The sequence below is a fragment of the Canis aureus genome, chromosome 1 (assembly GCF_053574225.1).
Source record: "Canis aureus isolate CA01 chromosome 1, VMU_Caureus_v.1.0, whole genome shotgun sequence".
NCBI lineage: Eukaryota > Metazoa > Chordata > Mammalia > Carnivora > Canidae > Canis > Canis aureus.
The window spans coordinates 109397954-109419198 of NC_135611.1; the positions used below are offsets into that span (position 1 = coordinate 109397954).

Sequence of the window (21245 nt, forward strand, 5' to 3'; positions counted from 1 at the left end):
GCTGGTGTAACCAAGGAAAGAGATCACAAGAGGCATTTCCCTCTACTTCCAGAACTTTAGTCCAGCAGGCAACAGAGGTCGTTAATTAAGCATGCTTTCGGGATCCCTGGGTGGCGCAGCGGTTTAGCGCCTGCCTTTGGCCCAGGGCGCGATCCTGGAGACCCGGGATCGAATCCCACGTCGGGCTCCCGGTGCATGGAGCCTGCTTCTCCCTCTGCCTATGTCTCTGCCCCTCTCTCTCTCTCTCTCTCTCTCTCTGTGACTATCATAAATAAATAAAAATTTTAAAAAAAAAAAAAAAGCATGCTTTCGTAAAGAATCTCCCAAGAGCCAATGCAGGCCCTTGTGCTCACTGCATTTGGAGCACTCCCCACAGCTCTAGTTGCAGCCCCTCTGGAAAGATACAGCAGAGCTTGGATAGATTAAAAGAAAAAAAAAAAAAATCACGAGGAATGTGTGTATGACACCACACAAGAAAAGTTAGTCATCTGCTGCAGAGAGAGAGGCCAGGAAAGGTTGTGATGGTTATCTACAAACAGTTAGGAAGAGCACTGAGTGTGGGGTGAAGGAACAAGCCCCTGGAAGAGTCAGGAGACCACTAATTTGTTCTAAGACAATGGCGAGTCACTTCTCCTGTGCCACTGAATGGGTTCTAAGGCTTAGGCAAAGTGGCCTGAGGATCTGTACTTGCCAGCCAGTGACTAGGGTCCTTCAGCCACACATGCCACAGGTGATGGGGATGGAGGAAGGAGTGGAAAGCCCATTCCTGCCATATCTGGCCTAGAGGATATGTGGGCCTGCCTCCTTTTATAACTCTAACGACAGTTATAGAACTGTACATGTAAAAATGGTTAAGATAGTCAACTTTATGGTATGTATTTCTTACTATAAAAAAATTTCTATCACTATTAACTAATAAACATTGTTTTAATCACCAAATCTGAAGCCCTGAAAAACAAGTACCATTTAGAAAAGAGAAGTAAAAATATGGGATGTATTATCCAACAAAGTGTCACAGGCAGAAAATTAAAATCTTCTAGGATTGCTGCCATGATAATACCTACTCAAGCAAGGAATTAAGGGAAATCAAGTCAATCTCAAAATTTCCACACAGTTGCCAAGTACTCATGCCAAAAAACAAAAACCCAAAATACAAAAGTCCACCTTCACAGATAACACAGGTTTCTAGGACTTCCTTGCTCTGTGCTGAGCCCTTTGTATGTATGTATAGGATCTAGCCTTACAAAAACCCCAAGAGCCAAGTGCTATTAACACCCCCAGTCAGAGGGGAATTTGAGTGAGCCTCTGGGAATTTAACTATGTGGCTCAACATCACCCACCTTAAAAAATAACAGAACCAGGACTGAAAAACCAGACGTTTTGATTCCAAAGCTCCTGTTCTGAACAACCGTGCACCACTGCCTGCTAAATGTGTCACAATTAAGGCTACCACTTCTTCCCCAGGACCTACTTCCCCAACCCTTTGTAACTTCTGCTGGTGCTGGCCCACAGTGTCTGAATTAAATATACACCTCCTCCAACACTGTTGCCCACCCCCCCTCTTAGTGATGGGCTCCTGAGGGCAGGGATGGCCACAGACCTCAGTCTTCATTGATCTGTATCTTTTAAAACACCTATGATAGGGATCCCTGGGTGGCTCAGCGGTTTAGCGCCTGCCTTTGGCCCAGGGTGCGATCCTGGAGACCCAGGATGGAATCCCACATCGGGCTCCCGGTGCATGGAGTCTGCTTCTCCCTCTGCCTATGTCTCTGCCTCTCTCTCTCTCTCGCTCTCTCTGTGTGACTATCATAAATAAATAAAAAATTAAAAAGATATTTATAAAAAAAAATAAAACACCTATGATAGAGGAATAGCAGCTACCTCACATGAGTGTGGTGAAGATCTCATAAGCTAACACCTACAAAGCACTTAGAATGGAGCAAGGCTGCTCTTTTCAGGTGTCTCACATGGCATTAGGCTTCAAAGACCTGAGTGGATCAGGGCCCTAGCTCATTTGCAGTTGCTTGTCTGTGTTCTCTTAGGTAAAACACTGAACCTCTCTGGGTCTCTGTTTCCTCACCTCAAGAAACCAAACTGGGGAGAATTCCTATCCTGACTACCTCACAAGGTTACTATGTTGATGAGCTGGAAGAAGAAAATATTTTAGAAACTGCAAGGGGGGGCGGGGCCAGCCTGGGTGGCTCAGTGATTTAGCACTGCCTTCAGCCCAGGGCCTGATCCTGGAGACCCGGAATTGAGTCCCACATCAGGCTCCCTGCGTGGAGCCTGCTTCTCCCTCTGCCATTCTCTCTCTCTCTCTGTGTCTCTCTCGTGAATAAATAAAATCTTAAAAAAAAAAGAAAGAAAAAGAAAAAGAGAAAGAAAAAGTCATGGTGGGCTGGCCTGTGCCATGGATATTTAGCAACATGCCCACCCCTCTGCACCCTACTTGCTCCCAGCCTGAACAACTAAAAATGTTTTGACATCACTAATGCGCCCAGTTAGCAAAACTGCCCTCATTGAGAAATTACCAGATTTTGGTAAACTCAAATACCAGCTGACTCTCCTTTTATAGCAGCAATAAGAACCACTCAAGTTATACCCCAAGCCTTTGCAAATTAATGGCTTATGGTTTACTGAGGGCTCTCAATATGCCAGACACTGAGTGAGGGATCAGCTTCTCCCAATGGCCCAGGCCCCATGCTCAGGCTGGACTAGAGATGGCACTGCCTTGCTGCCCTTCCCAGTCCAGAGAAGGAGGTATTTTCTGAGTCCTAGCAGAGACACGTGCCTAAGATTCCTTCCTACCTAACCGACTGGATGATTTCCCACCCGCTGGATGATTTCTTTATCAATGGGGTATTAAGTACTCTAGTTTTTCCCAACTCTCCCCAACCCCAGCCTAGTTAACACCACTAATAGGGAGAAAGCCTCATTCCTAGCTAATTAGCCTTGTCTCGTTTTCAATTTATTAAAAAATTTTATATAGTTTTACATATTTCCCTTTGAATCAATATACATAGTGCTTGGGGAGGAAGGAATTTTGTGTAGCTATTATACATAGCCACCATCTGTCCTGACTTGGGGTAGGGGGTGTTCTAGGAGTCTGCACAGACCCAGCCCTGGAGAAAGGAAGACTGAGGACTATCCAAATGCAACCAAAAGTGCTTTGAAAATTTGAAAAATAAAAACAGTATCTCTAACTCAATCTCCCTGTGGAAGGGTGAGGGTTATGCAGAACTCAATGAGGGACCTCATCACCATCTGTATGGATGTTCTCAAGTGGCCACTGAGAACCAGCTCATGGCCACTGAGAACCAGTTCAGTAGGAACTCGACTAAGGACAAACATCAAGAAACCCCCTGCACTCTGCAGCCACAGTTGTAACAATCACAGCACAAAGTGCTCCCTGGTAAACTATGCTCTGAGTCCTCACCTTGAAGGAGAAAGTAATCCGAAGTTGTTCGCTTCAGAGCTGCCTTTGCCTTATCACTGCTCCAGTCCACTTCCAGAGCTTCCTTAATGGAGCAAAAGACCACCTTCTGTTGAAAAAAAAAGGCAGAACTGCTTAGGAAGAAAAAATGTTGGCTTTAAATCGCAAAGCAGTAGCTCCTCACCATCTAGCAAAAATGTCATTATTTAAGGTTTACTGTTCATTAAAAGAAGCTGAGGACCACACAAATCCAATAAATGTTTACTGAGCACTTACTGTGTGCCCCTCTGGGCGCTGAGGACACAACGATGAAGGACACATACTCCCTACACTGGAAGGAGTCATAGCAAAGCCAGTTCCACTCTGGCTTTAATGGCACAGAAATTCTTGCACAAGTGAGCAACCGTACATCTAATGATATTCGATAAAACATTCTTTGTAACAGTCAACAAAAAAAATAAATGTGTCTGATTAGAAAAATAGTCTAATAACAATAGCAATAAATAACAGCAAGAAACATAAGCAAGGGCTATGGGACAAAAATTCTGGGCTGTGGGGCTGCAGACGTCTACCTTTTGCTTAGGGCATGATCCCGGGGTCCAGGATCGAGTTGCACATCAGGCTCCTTGCAAGGCGCCTGCTTCTCCTGCCTATGTCTCTGCCTCTCTCTGTCTCTCATGAATAAATAAAATCTTAAAAAAAAAAAAAAAAAAAGGCCTGTGGTGGGTTATTAGTGTGAACTCATTTTCAATATACATAGACGAGGAAATAAATGTAGGGATCCATGGGTGGCGCAGCGGTTTGGCGCCTGCCTTTGGCCCAGGGCGCGATCCTGGAGACCCGGGATCCAATCCCACATGGGGCTCCCGGTGCATGGAGCCTGCTTCTCCCTCCACCTGTGTCTCTGCCTCTCTCTCTCTCTCTCTGTGTGACTATCATAAATAAATAAATTAAAAAAAAAAAAAAAGGAAATAAATGTAGATTCCACCACATGTGTATGATCATACAAATATTGAAGAGCTACGTCCACAGACAAAGCATCAAAGCAACAATGCCCTGGTAGCAGCAAGCACACCTAACACTCAGATCTTGGTTTCTAAACTCCACAGAGAGAAAAATTTCTATTTGGAGAAATGGTTGATTTTGACGATAGAGCAGAGAGAGTATGACAGGAGCCCAAAAAATCTTACTTTGCCTGAAACAAGGAAATGCGCAAAGAATCATAGGGCTGTGTCCAGAGGAAACAGGAGCCAACATGAAGGAGTTCCCACTGGTCAAGTTGGAACAATTTGTGGGAAAAAAATAAATAGCAACAGATTATAACACTTTAAATAAACTAGAATCCATTAGTCACAGATCTAAAATCAACTAATTAATAAAGTCTGATGAATAATGAGGTATTTACATATTTTCAAAATATCTCTCCAAAAATAATTGGAGAATTATAGAGAAAAGAGGAATTGTTTTCAAAGGAGAAATTTGGCAGACATAATTCTAATCAAACAATCAAAATTAGCTTTGCCAGTAAAGGAGCATGTGGAAACCAGAATGGGATGAGCAGCACTCTTGCTGTGGCATTTCTGCCAAAGGTGTGAAGCTGGAATCTAATCATGAGGGAACATCAGACAAACTCAGACTAAGGAACATTTTACAAAATGACTGGCTTGGGGCAGCCCTGGTGGCTCAGCAGTTTAGCGCCGCCTTCAGCCCAGGGCGTGATCCTGGAGACCCGGGATCGAGTCCCACATTGGGCTCCCTGCATGGAGCCTGCTTCTCCCTCTGCCTGTATCTCTGCCTCTCTCTCTCTCATGAATATATAAATAAAATCTTAAAAAAAAAAATAACTGGCTTATAATCTTCAAAAGCACCATGAAAATCTAGATGCATGCATAATGCTGAACTGAATCCTTTTATCATTAAGGACATGATTGGAACAATCGATAAAATCTGAATGGAGCCTGCAGATTAGATCATAGTGACACATCCACTGAATTTTGATTTTGAAGTTTGATTTGTGATTATGGAGAATGCCTTGTTTGAGAAAATAGAGACTGAAATGTTTGGGTGTGATACATACGAGCATCATTTTGACACCTTACTCTCAAATGGCTCAGAAAAAAAAATGGGGGGGATCCTTGGGTGGCGCAGCGGTTTGGCGCCTGCCTTTGGCCCAGGGCGTGATCCTGGAGACCGGGATCGAGTCCCACATCGGGCTCCCGGTGCATGGAGCCTGCTTCTCCCTCTGCCTATGTCTCTGCCTCTCTCTCTCTCTCTCTCTGTGACTATCATAAATAAAAAATTAAAAAAAAAAAAAAAAAAAAAAAAAAAAGAAAAAAAAATGGTTCTCAGTACTAGCTACTTTTATGAAGTTTGAGATGATATATGCGTATGCATAAATAATTTCAAATTTCCAGAGATACGGGGTCTCTTTTTCTCCTCCCTTCTCTCACTACATATACATACCACATACCCACCTTACTCTCCCCACACATGCCCCAGATATTTAAAAAAGAAGCGATAACAGGGATCCCTGGGTGGTGCAGCGGTTTGGCGCCTGCCTTTGGCCTAGGGCACAATCCTGGAGACCCGGGATCGAATCCCACGTCGGGCTCCCGGTGCATGGAGCCTGCTTCTCCCTCTGCCTGTGTCTCTGCCTCTCTCTCTCTCTCTCTCTCTCTGTGACTATCATAAATAAATAAAAAAAATTAAAAAAAAAAAAAAAAGAAGCAATAACAGTATAATTTAGGTAACTAAGTGAACCAAGATCTATCAGCTCTCAGGCAGTTGACACTGCTTGGTAAGGATCAAAATGGAACGGACAGATGAAAGTTCAAATAACTAGTGAAGATGAAACAATCATATAGTTTTTAAGGTGGCTTTCTGCTTCCCCATAATCACTCCTTTGGGTTTCAAATCCACTGTAAAAGTTAGTAGACAATATGTTTGTACTATGTTCAAACCTTTTGGTCAATGAGTCTGTTTTGTTTTTTTTGTTTTTAATAAAAAATTTATTTTTTATTGGTGTTCAATTTGCCAACTTACAGAATAACACCCAGTGCTCATCCCGTCAAGTGCCCCCATCAGTGCCCGTCACCCATTCACCCCCACCCTGAGTCTGTTTGGTCTCAAAAGTCAAGTCAAAAAATAAAAAAAATTAAAAAGTCAAGTCAAACAGCTAGCTGAATGACATTTACTGTCTAATATAGACTGCCAGGCCCCCTTTTTTTTTTTAATTTTTATTTATTTATGATAGTCACAGAGAGAGAGAGAGAGAGGCGCAGAGACACAGGCAGAGGGAGAAGCAGGCTCCATGCACCGGGAGCCCGATGTGGGATTCGATCCCGGGTCTCCAGGATCGCGCCCTGGGCCAAAGGCAGGCGCCAAACCGCTGCGCCACCCAGGGATCCCGCCAGGCCCTTTTTAAGAAGTCTTACAACACTGATCAAGCCATCAGCAGTATGGTCTGGGAATGCCTCACAATGATGAAACAAACTCTCACAAGGTTTCACAAACTACCAAAATTTTAATTCAGAATTTTTGTAGTTTGCCTTGCTAAGAATCCACTGATGTGTAGGCACTCTATAACAAATGAGGAAAAAAGTCATGTTTCAGAGTCTCAGTCTCACATAGGCCTAACTCTAAACTTTCAGGGCCTGGGGCAGAAGTACAAATGGAAATTCTTATATCACATCTACTTTTTAAGGTATTAATCATATGAACAAGCTATTAAAAAATTAAAGTATATTGTCTTCTCCTGCCTTAACAAATATACTTTCTTCATTACCACCTGGAAGACTGGGTTCAAATTTGGAATTTTCACATTCCTCAGGAGTTCTGTGCCAGAATGAAATACACAGGGAAAGGTGGTCCTCACTTTCCCCCTCTCTTCACACCTCTGGCTCTGTCCCACAATGCAAGAGGCTTTTGCACTTGAGTGTGGCCACTCAGGCCATCCTTCCCCACTAAAACAACTACACTTCCGGCCTAGGCATGCACACATTGTTGCATGGTTTGCACTCCAGAGGCAAATCAGGGAAGATGCCCACAGAAGCCTAGGAAATCAGCGTGGGGTTGTATGGGTAAGAGATTCCAGGGGTCCCATGTATCCACAATGTGGTCCAGAACCTGAAAGAGGAGTGGTGAGGGAGATGGGCCCAGGTGAATATATCTCCTTAATCCCATGGAATCCTCACCCTACTAGGGGAATGGCTGAAAGGAAACCAGAGTGGGACCTTGTAGAGCACTAGGGCTCTAGAGGCCCTTTTACCTCACCAAGTCTAAGGGCAGAACTACTGATAATTTTGCCAGTAACTTGTAAACTCAGACAAATGAATTTACCTCTCTTAGGCCTGTCTGTGGCAGACAACTTTTAGGGAAGTTTTTGATATTTGAGGAGGAAGACCCCAGTAGCCTCGTCTGAAACATGTTACCCCTCCCCTCCAGCCACAGGCGACAGAGCCAGAGGTGGACATATGGCCTAAGCCATACTAATCAGATTCTTTCTCCTGGGAATTAAGAATTTAAAAGTTAGAAAGAGAAACACATTAATTGCTAGAAGGGCTCTTTAGAGAATAGCTAAATTCCTACTACCTCCAAGTCTTCCCAGTTGGCCTGGTCTTTGCCCTTTTCAGGTCAGAATAGTTACTCGGTGCTTCTTGTGCTACAAAAGCCTGCCTCTAATTAATGCCCCATTTTGGGGGTTCAACCTAAGGTCTATTATTGTCAGGGTTGCTCGCTCAGTTGGTAGGGCACGCGACTCTTGATCTTGGGGCTGTGAATTCAAGCTTCATTATAGATGGGTAGAGATTACTTTAAAAAAAAAAAAATGTCACCTAAATCTACAGTGCAACAAATAGAAACGGTGGTACCTGTCTTACCCACCTCACTGATACTGGATTTACAATGAGAAAAATACGCTAAACAGCACCTGCAGAAAATTAAGTGTCTTTCAGATGAAGCCCCCAGGATTATCGGCCAGGGAGACACAGCCACCAGAACAAACACTAAAACAGGTAACTTTCGCACCTCACTCGGCCCTCCCATGTCTCCCTGCCCTCAGCCCATGGATCCCTCCGGGTAGAATGCCTGACTTCCCTCCACTATCCATTTCCTTTCCTAGCAATTCTGAACTTTAAATACTTCAATCTGATAGTCTCATTAAGACTAATAACAAGCCCTCTCACGCCTCTTTCCAGATGGGTATCAGCTTCCTGAGGCAGGGACCACAGTGAAAGGCATAGCACTACAGAGAAGAGATTGTCAATAAATATCTGTGAGCTGACAGAATCCAACCTACTTTTCATTTTCCAAAAAGCCCAACAGTAAATATAAAAGATGAATGCTCCCACACAGTCTGACAGCCATCAAATAGTAGGACTATGCTGAGCCACTCAGAACAGTGGGCAAGTGCAAAATCATCAATGCAACAGGAGCCTAGTTCAACGCATTGAGGCAAGGCAAAGAGAACCAACACAGCCTCTTAAAACCACTCTCTCCAAAGTAGACTATCTGTTCCCATGCTTATTACCATATGTAGATGAGTAGAAACAACATGGGACACCTGGGTGGCTCAGCAGTTGAGCATCTTGCCTTTGGCTCAAGGCGTGATACCAGGTCCGTGGATTGAGTCCCATATAGGGCTCCCTGCAAGAAGCCTGCTTCTCTCTCTGCCTGTGTCTCTGCCTCTCTATGAATAAATAAATAAGTCTTTAAAAAAAAGAAAAAAAGAAAGAAAGGGATCCCTGGGTGGCTCAGTGGTTAAGTGCCTGCCTTTGGAGCAGGTCGTGATCCTGGGGTCCCAGGATCGAGTCCCACATCAGGCTCCCTGCATGGAGCCTGCTTCTCCCTCTGCCTGTGTCTCTGCCTCTCTCTCTGTGTATCATGAATAAACACAGAAAATCTTATAACAAAAAAAAAAAAAAAAAAGAAAGAACACTAAAAGTAACATGACAGTCATTATTGGGGAGCAGGGTCCACATGTTTTCAACTAGTTCTGTATTTTCCACATTTGGGACTATACACACATTTTACTTTTAAAGAGCTGACTGAACATCTATAACAAGGAATACAGCTCTGGCTATAAAGCTGAATGTAGGGCAGCCCGGTGGCTCAGCGGTTTAGCGCCACCTTTGGCCCAGGGCGTGACCTTGGAGACCCGGGATCTAGTCCCATGTCAGGGTCTCTGCATGGAGCCTGCTTCTCCCTCTGCCTGTGTGTCTGCCTCTCTCTCTCTCTGTGTCTCTCATGAATAAATACATGAAATCATATATAAATAAATAAATCTGAATGTAAATCAGAATTGAAACAACTTTGATAACTTCAGATTTCTAGGTTGGATTTCCACACCTACTCACAGGAGTCTATAGTTTTCAAAAGCATTCTAACAAATGACAACCACAATCTGAGACAAAGCTGTCACATGCAGTAGACATTCATTCAGCAAAGTAGCAAAAGAGCCTAAAGTCACCAAATGTTACTGCTACATGCCGCTGATTCTGGAATGTGAATTGATAAAACTACTCAAGAGTAATTTAGCAGGTCTCATGAAGTTTAAACTGTATACACCCAAATTTCCCTCCTAAGTATACACCCCAGAGAATCACACATTTACCCAAGGAGATTACCTACATACACACACACACACACACACACACACACTCTCTCTCTCTAACGCCATTTGTAACAGAAAAAACTTACACACCCACAAGCCCATCAATAGGAGACTGGATAAATAAAGAGTAAGGCAGGGATCCCTGGGTGGCGCAGCGGTTTGGCGACTGCCTTTGGCCCAGGGCGCGATCCTGGAGACCCGGGATCGAATCCCACGTCAGGCTCCCGGTGCATGGAGCCTGTTTCTCCCTCTGCCTATGTCTCTGCCTCTCTCTCTCTCTCTTTGTGACTATCATAAATAAATGAATGAATGAATGAATGAATGAATGAATGAATGAATGAATAAATAAATAAATAAATAAAATAAAGAGTAAGGCATTCACACAACAAATACTTCGGGGGTGGGGGGACCCACAAGAAAAAAATGTCCTGCAGTGCTATCCTAGAGAACTTACTATGATGATGGAAATGTTCTGTATCTGTGCTTCGCAATACAGATGCCAATAGCTACACGTTTGGTGAGCATTTGAAACAAGGCTGGGGAGACTGAAGAAGTAAAATTTTCATTTTATTTAATTTCAGTTAATTCTAATTTAAATAGCCATATGTGGCTAGTGGCTAACCACAATGGACAGCAAAGCCCTAGAACTGCATACAAACACAGATGGCCTCATAAATATAATGCTGCTTTTAAAAAGCAGGTGGCAGCATACATATAATATTAAACCTGATTTTTTTTTTTTTTTCAGTTTGCTTTTTGTTTCAAAGGGCAGAAAACTTTGTTGCAAGGAAAAGAGAAAGAAAGAAGGAAGGGAGGGGGGAAGGTGGGAAGGAAGGAAAAGAGGAAGTAAACCTGATTTTTAAACAGTTAAAAAGCATAAACAATTCTAAATCGCTTGGAAATGTATATGTAGTAAGAAGAAATGGGTGGGAATGAGAATCACAATTGAGGACAGTGGTTACTTATGTTGGGGAGGGATAGAGGACCTAGACCATGCTGGTAAAATTTTACGCTTTAAATTAGGTGGTGGGTCCATGGTAGTTACCTCTTATCATTCTTAATTTACGCCTTCATCACATTCTATTGTTTAGATTCACAAACATGTGGTAAAACACCATGTCAAGCAGGTCTAAACCGCCCCTTCTGGGTACCTGTTATTTATTTTTAGAGAGAGATAAATACTGAGAGGACAGTGGACAAGCACATGGAGGAGCAGAGGGAGAGGGACAAGCAAACTCCAATGCAAGGCTCAATCCCACAACACTGAGATCGTGACCTGAACAGAAATCAAGAGTCGGAGGCTCAACCCATTGAGCTACCTAGGGGCCCCAGCTCCCGGGTTCTTTTTAAAATCCATGCAGGGCAGCCAGGGTGCCTCAGCAGTTTAGCGCCACCTTAGGCCCAGGGCGTGATCCTGGAATGCCGGGATCAAGTCCCATATCGCTCCCTGCATGGAGCCTGCTTCTCCCTCTGCCTGTGCCATTGCCTTTCTCTGTTTCTCGTGAATAAATACATAAAATCTTAAAATTAAAATAAAATAAAATAAAATAAAATATAAAATAAAATAAAATATAAAATAAAATAAAATATAAATAAAATAAAATAAAAATAAAAATAAAATAAAATAAAATAAAATAATAAAATAAAATAAAATAAAATCCATGCAAATGTACCTGACCTGGGGAGAAGACAGAGAAGAAACACACAGATTGGTACAACAGAACTGGAAATATTTAGGTCTTTAAATTGGACAGTGTTTTGTTGTTATGTTCTGTAATTTGTATTAATGTCACATTATTTTTGGGGGTAACAAATATCACAATAAAAAACACATTGGATTGTGTGTGATGCTGGAAGACACCCCCTTCCCTCGCTCATAGAGCACCAAAACCCCCTGCAACCTGCTCCCCACTCACACCTGTCCTACCTGGAATACTTGCTGCCAACACTCAACTCTGCAACATGCACCCTGCATCTCCTGCCGCCTGCCCCCCAAATCAAGGGATTCTGACAATTAGCAGGGTTTTGAACACCTCTGGCCTAAAGGTCCTGGTCTAGGCAACCCAATAACTTACTTCTAAATATTCCTGGCCAAGAGTCCCTTGTCCTCTTTGGAATTTTGTTCTCTCAGCCCAGCTCAAATAACTAAACCATGACAGCTAATGTGGTATGAAGTTTTTTTGTTTTTGTTTTTTTTAATTCATGAGAGACAGAGAGAGAAGAGAGGCAGAGACACAGGCAGAGAGAGAAGCAGGCTCCATGCAGGGAGCCCGACGTGGGACTCGATCCCGGGTCTCCAGGGTCACGCCCTGGGCTGAAGGCAGCGCTAAACCACTGAGCCACCTGGGCTGCCCTGTGGTATGAAGTTAATCCATTTGGTTGATCACAAAGAAAATACTTTCAGGACTTCTTTTTTAAAATGACAATGACCTCCAAATTTGTCCTATTATATCACAGGAGAAGCCACAACACATTGAACAGACGCTTCCTGGCTCAAACTGCCAGGGAACACACCAGGAACACAGCAGCGGACAAGAGCACCCAGTCCTTACAGAGCCTGGACTCTAATGGGAGAAACCCTGACAAGCTTCGCTCAGCACCACAAACCAAGGTGCCACCCCAAAGAGGAAGAATGAAACCAGGCAGTCCCTGGAATGTTCCCTTCAGGATGGGGGTGAGAGAGGAGTTGTCCATAAACTGCTCAGAAACAGGGATTGAAATAATGAATCACTACTCAACTGTGGAATTTCACAACTGATTCATGACAAGAGTATTAACAGTGCCCAAATTAGTCCCTTACTATTTCAGAAACGGAAGTAAAATTAAACCTGTATTTCTTAGCATGTCACAAACAAATCTTATGTTTAATTTTTAAAGAGCTGTGATGGAGAGTAACCACCACCAGGCATCTACTCCTGTCTGGCCGCCCCTCACAATAAAGAAACATGAGCAGCAGGTATGAGAGCATGAAGTTGGCCTTTTACCCTAAAGGCTTTTCCAGAAAGCTCCAAATTTTCACATATTTGATTCCATCATTCCCATAAAATTTCAAATTATCCTAGAAACTCCAAGGGGATTCACCTTTTAGGTGGCAAGGCAAGCTGTGCCCTTGCCACCGTATATGTCCTCTCTCCTCCACTCCCTCTCACAGAGCTGCGTGATCTCCGGCAAGTCAAAGAACTTCCCTTAGCTTTGGTGGCAGCTGTAAATGGAGACAACAGGACTAGATGCACTTCCTTGCACCCAACAGAATGCCTTGCACACAATAGGCATTTTGAAATTCACAGATACAGAAAGAGCTGGCCATTTTGGGGTGAGGGAAGCCAAAGTCGTTCTGTTCCTACGTCTGTGCTTTCAGGTGATCCCATTTCCTGTGACTAAATGCTAGTCCTGGCTTCAGTGCTTGGCAAACTCTCCTTCGTGCACCAACTCTAACAACTCTTCGTCTAGAAAACCTTCCTAGACACTTCCTCATCACGAAATGACTGCCCTCTCCTTTATCTACTTTGTGCTGATATCTCTATCAGGATTGTGCCCAAGACCCAATTCTGATGAAATCGGTCTCAACTTTTCCTGGGCCCACAGGAAGTCAACTACCGAGCACCTACCTCTAGGCTACACATTTTCCCACTCTTCTATTTATCATGAGGACACGTGCTAGAAAGGCCCAGTATCCTCCTAAGTGGTGTGAAAACCACAAGCTCTATTTTTCCTCTTTGTTTTTTAATGTTTCTAATTTAGGAGCACAATGTGTACCTTGAAGCAAAAGTGGCTATACAACATTTGGTTGAACCTAAGGAAAAGGAAGGGGGGAGGGAACCCTAACCAAAAACCTTTCTCAGGAAACAGGAAGTGGTTGCCTCCCCACCCCCATCCTGCACTTTGAGCATAACCCAACTATTTATTCTGTACAATTCAGGCGAAAGGGCATAATCTCAATCAAGGAACTTTTGGGTTGGAAGAAAAACTTCGAAATCATGGAGCAGTCTCTGTCAAAATGGATGATGCCTGTTATACTCTAAGGTGGCAAAGCCAGAGCCCCAACTCAGCTCAAGCCTGGCCTTCCACAGCGCCCTGGCCAGAGGCCACACAAAGACAAGGTTTGGAATCCCAGGGATTGTCATTCAGGAATGCACCGAATGCCTCACAAACTTAAGGGCTCTGGGGTTGGAATCCAAGCCTGAATTGTCCAAGTGAAACAGCTGACTAACAATGGCAGCTGGGGAATATTTTGATACCTTCAAATTGGGCCCCTGGAGGAAGAGGCTGCTCAAAGAGCCGAGGAATGGTACGCGAAGGCCACCGGGTGCCTGCCAGGGCTGCCCACATTCTCCTCATAGCTAGAGAAAGTGGCTCCCCAGAGCGGTTTCCAGATCCGCCCCTGTGGGCACCATCAGTATGGACTCCCGGACATGTCCAGCTGTGAAGGGCTGACAAAGCTAGGGCTCTCCCCATTTGAATGTGAAAGACCTGCCTCTATCAGAGAAGGCCCTTAAGCCATAAAACCCTTCACACCAAGGCCAAGTGTCACACTTGTAAGAGGGGGTGATTTATACATTGACAGCACCCACAAAGCTGCTTTTGTACTCCTGTGTTAGTTAACAATTTATCTCCCCCCACCAAACTCAGGGAGCTATTCAGATAAAGCTTGACTGGGCCTCTAAAAGAAAGAAAAGAAGGGAGAAAGAAAAGGACCCAAGTTTTGGCCAAAACACCAATGTTCACTCGGGGTAATTATGGTCCTGTGAATAGACACTAAAATTAGGGCTTAATAATTCCTCTATATCACACTCACAGCAATCAAACTCTTCCAATACAAACATCAAGAGCAAGAAAACGACAATCTCCGGCACAGCCTTGCTGGAAACTCAACGAGTTCCACTTTTGTGGTTTCTGCAGTCTCTCTTGTGGTTTCTGCACTCTTAGAATCCCCCCTTTAGAGCAATTTTAGCTCGAAGCTCTGACCAGCTGTTTTTCTTTCTTAACATTTAAATCTACAAAGCAAAGAGTAAATATGGGTTCAGTCATGTCTTTCCCCAGTGGGATAAAACCAATTCTGGCCCCTTCATCTTGTCTCCCCCATCGCATGACTCCCTTCTCAGATTCCAACACTAGCTGCAGAGATCATCTCCTTCCAAGTCTTTGCCCCTCTTCTTCTCTATAAAATGAATTTAAATCACTGCGCCATTCCAGTAGAGCCAAAGCCCATAACATAAACTATGTTAAAAAAAAATACACACTAGATAATGTTTCTCATCATTGAGCCCTTTCTTCTTAAAGGTTAACTGATGGAAAACATCCCCCAAACACTTCATTTTATTTTCTTTTAAGATTTTTATTTATTTATTCATGAGAGACACAGAGAGATAGAAAGAGAGAGAGAGAGAGAGAGAGAGAGAGAGGCAGAGACACAGGCAGAGGGAGAAGCAGGCTCCATGCAGGGAGCCTGCTGTGGGACTCGATCCCGGGTCTCCAAGATCACACCCTGGGCTGAAGGCGGTGCTAAACCACTGGGCCACCGGGGCTGCCCGAACACTTCATTTTAAAGAAGCAAAGCATAAGCAATTCAGGCTTAAACTGTCTTCCTGCCCACTTAGGCAGGACCTCTCTAAATTGCCAATCCAAAAAACTGTATTTATTCTAAGAGGGATGGTCTTTGCTCTAAAGGAAGTGGTTCTGATGCTAGTCCAGATACTAGAGGCCCCAAAGGGCACATACTACAAGTTAAGTCCTGCAGCCATGTTCTCTTTAGCCTCCATCGAGTGAAAGGAACAGCATTCAAACCAAAGGGAGTAGGTATTAAAAAGTTTAGGACAGAGCCTATAAAAAAATCTGTATTTCTGGGAATCCCTGGGTGGCTCAGAGGTTTAGCGCCACCTTCAGCCCAGGGTGTGATCCTGGAGACCCGGGATCGAATCCCACGTTGGGCTCCTTGCAGAGCCTGCTTCTCCCTCAGCTTGTGTCTCTGCCTCTCTCTCTCCTCTCTCTCTCTCTCTCTCTCTCTCATGAATAGAGGAATAAAACCTTTAGGGGAAAAAAATCTTTATTTCTGATTGTTAAAATTCACACGTGACATCACTGGGTCCGTATTCCTTCACAGCAACAGCTGGCTGGCACTAAGCAGAGGCCACCCTCAAGTGGGACAAGCACTGGCCAAACTTGTCTAGACCCTTCCCTTCAAAAATACATGCTTGCAATTAAAAAAAAAAAGGGGGGGGGGGCAGCCCCGGTGGCGCAGCGGTTTAGCACCGCCTGCAGCCCGGGGTGTGATCCTGGAGACCCAGGATAGAGTCCCACATCAGGCTCCTTGCATGGAGCCTGCTTCTCCCTCTGCCTGTGTCTCTGCGCCTCTCTGTGTGTCTCTCATGAATAAATAAAATTAAAAAAAAAAAAAAAAAAAGCTTGCTTTCTCTGCCTGCAATTGTGACTGCCTGTCCCTGAAAAGGCTCCAAGGTTTCTGATCTCTGACCTCCCCATAGTACACATACCTTTTTGACCATAGTTGTTTCAGATGAATCAAGTTTTGCTCTCTTGGTATCAGGTCCATCTTCTACTCCTTGGCTAACTTTGGCAACTTTGGTTTTCTCCCTAAAGGGTGAAAAAGGAAGGGAATTGGAACATTACTCTCAGAATCTTGCCATTAAAACAAAAAGAGCATCACCTGCTGGGATGGCATCAGGCGTCTGCCTTTGGCTAAGGGCGTGACTCTGGTCCCAGGATCAAGACCCACATGGGCTCCCTGCATGGAGCCTGCTTCTCCCTCTGCCTATGTCTCTGCCTCTGTATGTCTCTCATAAATAAATAAATAAAATCTTTAAAAAAAAAAAAAAAAAAAAAGAGCATCACCAGCTCACAGAATAGGATGGTGGTTAAAAGCAAAATCTTGGGGGGATCCCTGGGTGGCGCAGCGGTTTAGCACCTGCCTTTGGCCCAGGGCATGATCCTGGAGACCCGGATCGAGTCCCACGTCGGGCTCCCGGTGCATGGAGCCTGCTTCTCCCTCTGCCTATGTCTCTGCCTCTCTCTCTCTCTCTCTCTATCATAAATAAATAAAAATTAGGGATCCCTGGGTGGCGCAGCGGTTTGGCGCCTGCCTTTGGCCCAGGGCGCGATCCTGGAGACCCGGGATCGAATCCCACATCGGGCTCCCGGTGCATGGAGCCTGCTTCTCCCTCTGCCTGTGTCTCTGCCCCTCTCTCTCTCTCTCTGTGTGACTATCATAAATTTAAATAAATAAATAAATAAATAAATAAATAAATAAAATTTAAAAAAAAGAGAGAAAAGCAAAATCTTGGGATGCTTGGATGGTTCAGTGGGTTAAGTGTTTGACTCTTGGTTTTGGCTCAGGTCCTAATCTCAGGTCCTAATTTCAGGGTTGTGGGATCAAATCCTGAGTCGAGGGCCATGCTCAGCAGGGAATCTGTTTGAGATTCTCTCCCTCCCTCTCCCTCTGCCCCTCCCCACTCAGTGTGCACTCTCTCTTTTTCTTTTTTTCTTTTCACTCTCTCTTTTTCAAAAATAAATCAATCTTTAAAAAAAAGGCAAAAGCTTTATAGTCAGGCAGATCTGGGTGGCAAATGGTTACTTTTTTTTTTTTTCTTCAAAGACTGTATTCATGAGACAAAGAGAGAGTGAGGCAGAGAGACAGGCAGAGGGAGAAGCAGGCTCCATGCAGGGAGCCCGACGTGGGACTGGATCTCAGATCACGGGATCACACCCCAGGCCAAAGGCAGGCGCTTAAGCACTAAGCCACTGAAGCGCCCCCGACAGAATTATCTTAAGAAATTTTTTTTTTAATTTTTTATTTATTTGTGATAGTCACACAGAGAGAGAGAGAGAGGCAGAGACACAGGCAGAGGGAGAAGCAGGCTCCATGCACCGGGAACCCGACGTGGGATTCAATCCCGGGTCTCCAGGATCGCGCCCTGGGCCAAAGGCAGGCGCCAAACCACTGCGCCACCCAGGGATCCCTTTAAGAAATAATGAATCGTTTAGCACACACTGCCTAGTGTAAAGTGCTCAACAAGCAAAAAAAAAAAAAGTGCTCAACAAGCTTTATAAATTTCACCTGAATCATGAAATAAAGAGCCAAATTTAATTTCTCCCCTCTGCCATGGGAAAATCATATTAAAATAGTCTGGCCTGCTTCTCTGTAGTATTGACTTCTCTATCCATTTATAGTGTGCCCACAAAACTAGTGTTTCTGAAAGCCATAAAAGGCCAAAATTTTAAGAGATCTTGAATGTGTCTTTCTCCCATCTCAATTTTACAAAGAAATGTGCAGACTAGAAAAATTTCAGTGATCTAAGAAGCCAAACAAAAGAAAGTAATTACTGTTGGTAGGAAGCTTCACCTACCACACGGGTCTTTCCTTACATCTTATTAGCAACTGAGGTAGTCAGAAATAACCGCCAAAACCCAATGCACATAGCTTTACAATACTGGTATCATCTGCCATGTTTCATCTAGAAGCTACAAGTTCAAAACACTGCAGGTCCCATCATGTGAGAATCACCACAGTCTGTAGCCTTGATATTCAAAGTGAGAGGATACGGTCTATTTGTTACACCAGAGCAATCTCTGGACTTTGGAGCTTTTCCAAGACAGACTTTGGCTGACTGTGCCTCCAGAGTTACCCATCTAACTGTTTTCATACTCATTTTATTATCAACCTGAAAACAGAGGCCAAAACTGAGGAACACATGTTTACAATCCAAGCAAGCCTCTCCTATATAGAATCCTCCTCCCATATGTGGTTTCATGTCCTAAAGTCCAGGCTGATTGATGAAACACCCACCTGGTATATTTGATTGCCTTAAGAACTCCTCACTTTCTTTATTCTTTAGATCAGACCATTATTTTGGAAGACAGGTGCACATCTATAATTCTGAACACACAACCTTTATAATCAGTAAGCTGGTTTCTGTGTGTGTTTTTTTTTTTTTTAAGATTTATTTAAGAAAGAGAGCAGAGGGAGAGAGAGAACCTATGAGTGGGGGAAAAGGGCAGAGGGAGAGGAAGAAATGGGTTCCCCACTTGAGCAGGGAGCCCGACAACAGGGGGCTCGATTCCAGGATCCCAGGATTATGACCTAACAAGCCAAAGGCAGATGCTTAACCAATTGAGCTACCCAGGCTCCCCAAACAGTAAACTGTTAATGAACCAGTTTCCAAATGTTCTAAGTATACTTTCCTTAGATAGGCTGTTTCCGACTGGTGAATAAAACTACTTTTTTTCTGGAAATGTTACATTCTCCCCTTCTCTCCCAAAACTTACTCTACGAATTCATGCTCTCCAAGATTGGCAAATGTGTATCCATGGTAGCCAAAAACATCTCCTGTAAAAAACTTGATGCTATTTTTGTGACAGATCTGGTCAACTTTGACTATGACATCCCTGGAGCAGCAAGTCAGACAAACCTGCGGAAAGAAGGAATTAGCTGGCTTTAAGTTTTGCAAACTGTGAATCACTGCCCTGATGTCTAAATAAATCTTAATGAACAGTCTTTCTCTGGGCATGTCTAAAGCCAGTTTTGAACTGGTATAACAGGTTCTTTGGATCCTATGGTTAGAAGACAAAAGAAAAGTTGCAGGTTTCACTAGAAATGTAAATTGCAAGACCTCCACTTTCTGCAATCAAACCAAAACAGGTTTAGCTAGAAAGTAAAAGCCATTTCATGAATTTCTTTCCCCTATTCTATGAACATATACAAGCCATATATCATAGCCTTCATGAAAAGGAAGAAGTAATAATTTACTGTAAATTATTTCTAAATTATTTAAGCTATTAAAATCTGAATAAGCGGGATCCCTGGGTGGCGCAGCGGTTTAGCGCCTGCCTTTGGCCCAGGGTGCGATCCTGGAGACCCGGGATCGAATCCCACATCGGGCTCCTGGTGCATGGAGCCTGCTTCTCCCTCTGCCTGTGTCTCTGCCTCTCTCTCTCTCTCTCTCTCTATCATAAATAAATAAATAAATAATTTAAAAAAAAATCTGAATAAGCTATCATGAGAAGCAAAACCAGTTTTAAGTGACCCAAGGGTCACTTTTAATTATAAGGGCATTTTTTTCCCCTCTTCTTTTGTTATTTTTTTCCCCCTCTTCTTTTGATTGATATGTTAAGATAAAGACGATAAACAAGTCCTGTTGAAATTATTTTTCCACAGTTTTCCACAGTTTTCAACATGAAACTTTATCTGAATTTAAGGACAAAAGAAAAGGTTACACATCAAATGACCTTCCATTCAGACATAGACAATGAACCGGTGATTCACTCAATGGAATTATCAATGTTGCTCTGAGGCCTCTAAATTGTGTTCCAAAAGTTGAGATACTGGAAATAGCTAAGATTTACTGCATAAAACACCATCTTTTTTTTATTTTTATAGGTGTCCAAAAACACCATCTTTTTAGGAGAACATTTGTGATAAGGGTCACGAAGACAACTTCAAAATTGCACATGTTGGGGGATCCCTGGGTGGCTCAGCGGTTTAGCACCTGCCTTTGGCCTGGGACATGATCCTGGAGTCCCAGGATCCAGTCCCACTTTGGGCTTGCTGCATGGGGCCTGCTTCTCCCTCTGCCTGTGTCTCTGTGTCTCTCTCCCTCTCTCTCTGTCTCTCATGAATAAATAAATAAAATCTTTTTAAAAAATAAAAATAAATAGCACGTTTTCTTTTGAACATAGAAAGTTGGAGAAGTGGGGATCCCTGGGTGGCGCAGCACTTTAGCGCCTGCCTTTGGCCCAGGGCGCGATCCTGGAGACCCGGGATCGAATCCCACATCGGGTTCCCGGTGCATGGAGCCTGCTTCTCCCTCTGCCTGTGTCTCTGCCTCTCTCTCTCTATCTGTGTGACTATCATAAATAAATAAAAATTAAAAAAAAAAAAAAGGAAAAAAAAAGAAAAAAAGAAAGTTGGAGAAGTCATCGCAAAAAGCTATTCTCATTTGACAGAACCTTTTTGCTGCTGTCTGGCAGCCTGAATACCGAAACAACCCAGAGAAATAAGTGTCTCTGGTATCACTCAAAGGATGCAGCTACCCAGGAGAAAAAAAAAATCTAATCTAAAAGGCAAGACAGCCACAGCTGAACATGCAATCAACTGACCAAATGGAACCCTACAGAGTCAAGAGCAAGGGTGAAACCTACAAGGCCCAGTCACACACATGGTCCATGAGGCATATATCCTCGCCCCATGTGGAT

The 21245-nt window shown here is 43.7% G+C and overlaps 1 protein-coding gene across 6 annotated transcripts in view; it reads right to left on the bottom strand.

The window, feature by feature from the left end:
• The window catches only part of SAE1 (SUMO1 activating enzyme subunit 1), a 108601-nt gene that overhangs the window by 42116 nt on the left and 45240 nt on the right, over nt 1-21245 (bottom strand). For all 6 annotated transcript variants that reach the window (XM_077847480.1, XM_077847469.1, XM_077847503.1 and 3 more), the window contains 3 exons: nt 19320-19462; nt 16532-16631; nt 3437-3542 (listed from right to left, as the gene is read on the bottom strand). In XM_077847480.1, the coding sequence (XP_077703606.1) occupies nt 3437-3542; nt 16532-16631; nt 19320-19462 (349 nt within the window). The remainder of the gene's footprint in view (nt 1-3436; nt 3543-16531; nt 16632-19319; nt 19463-21245) is intronic.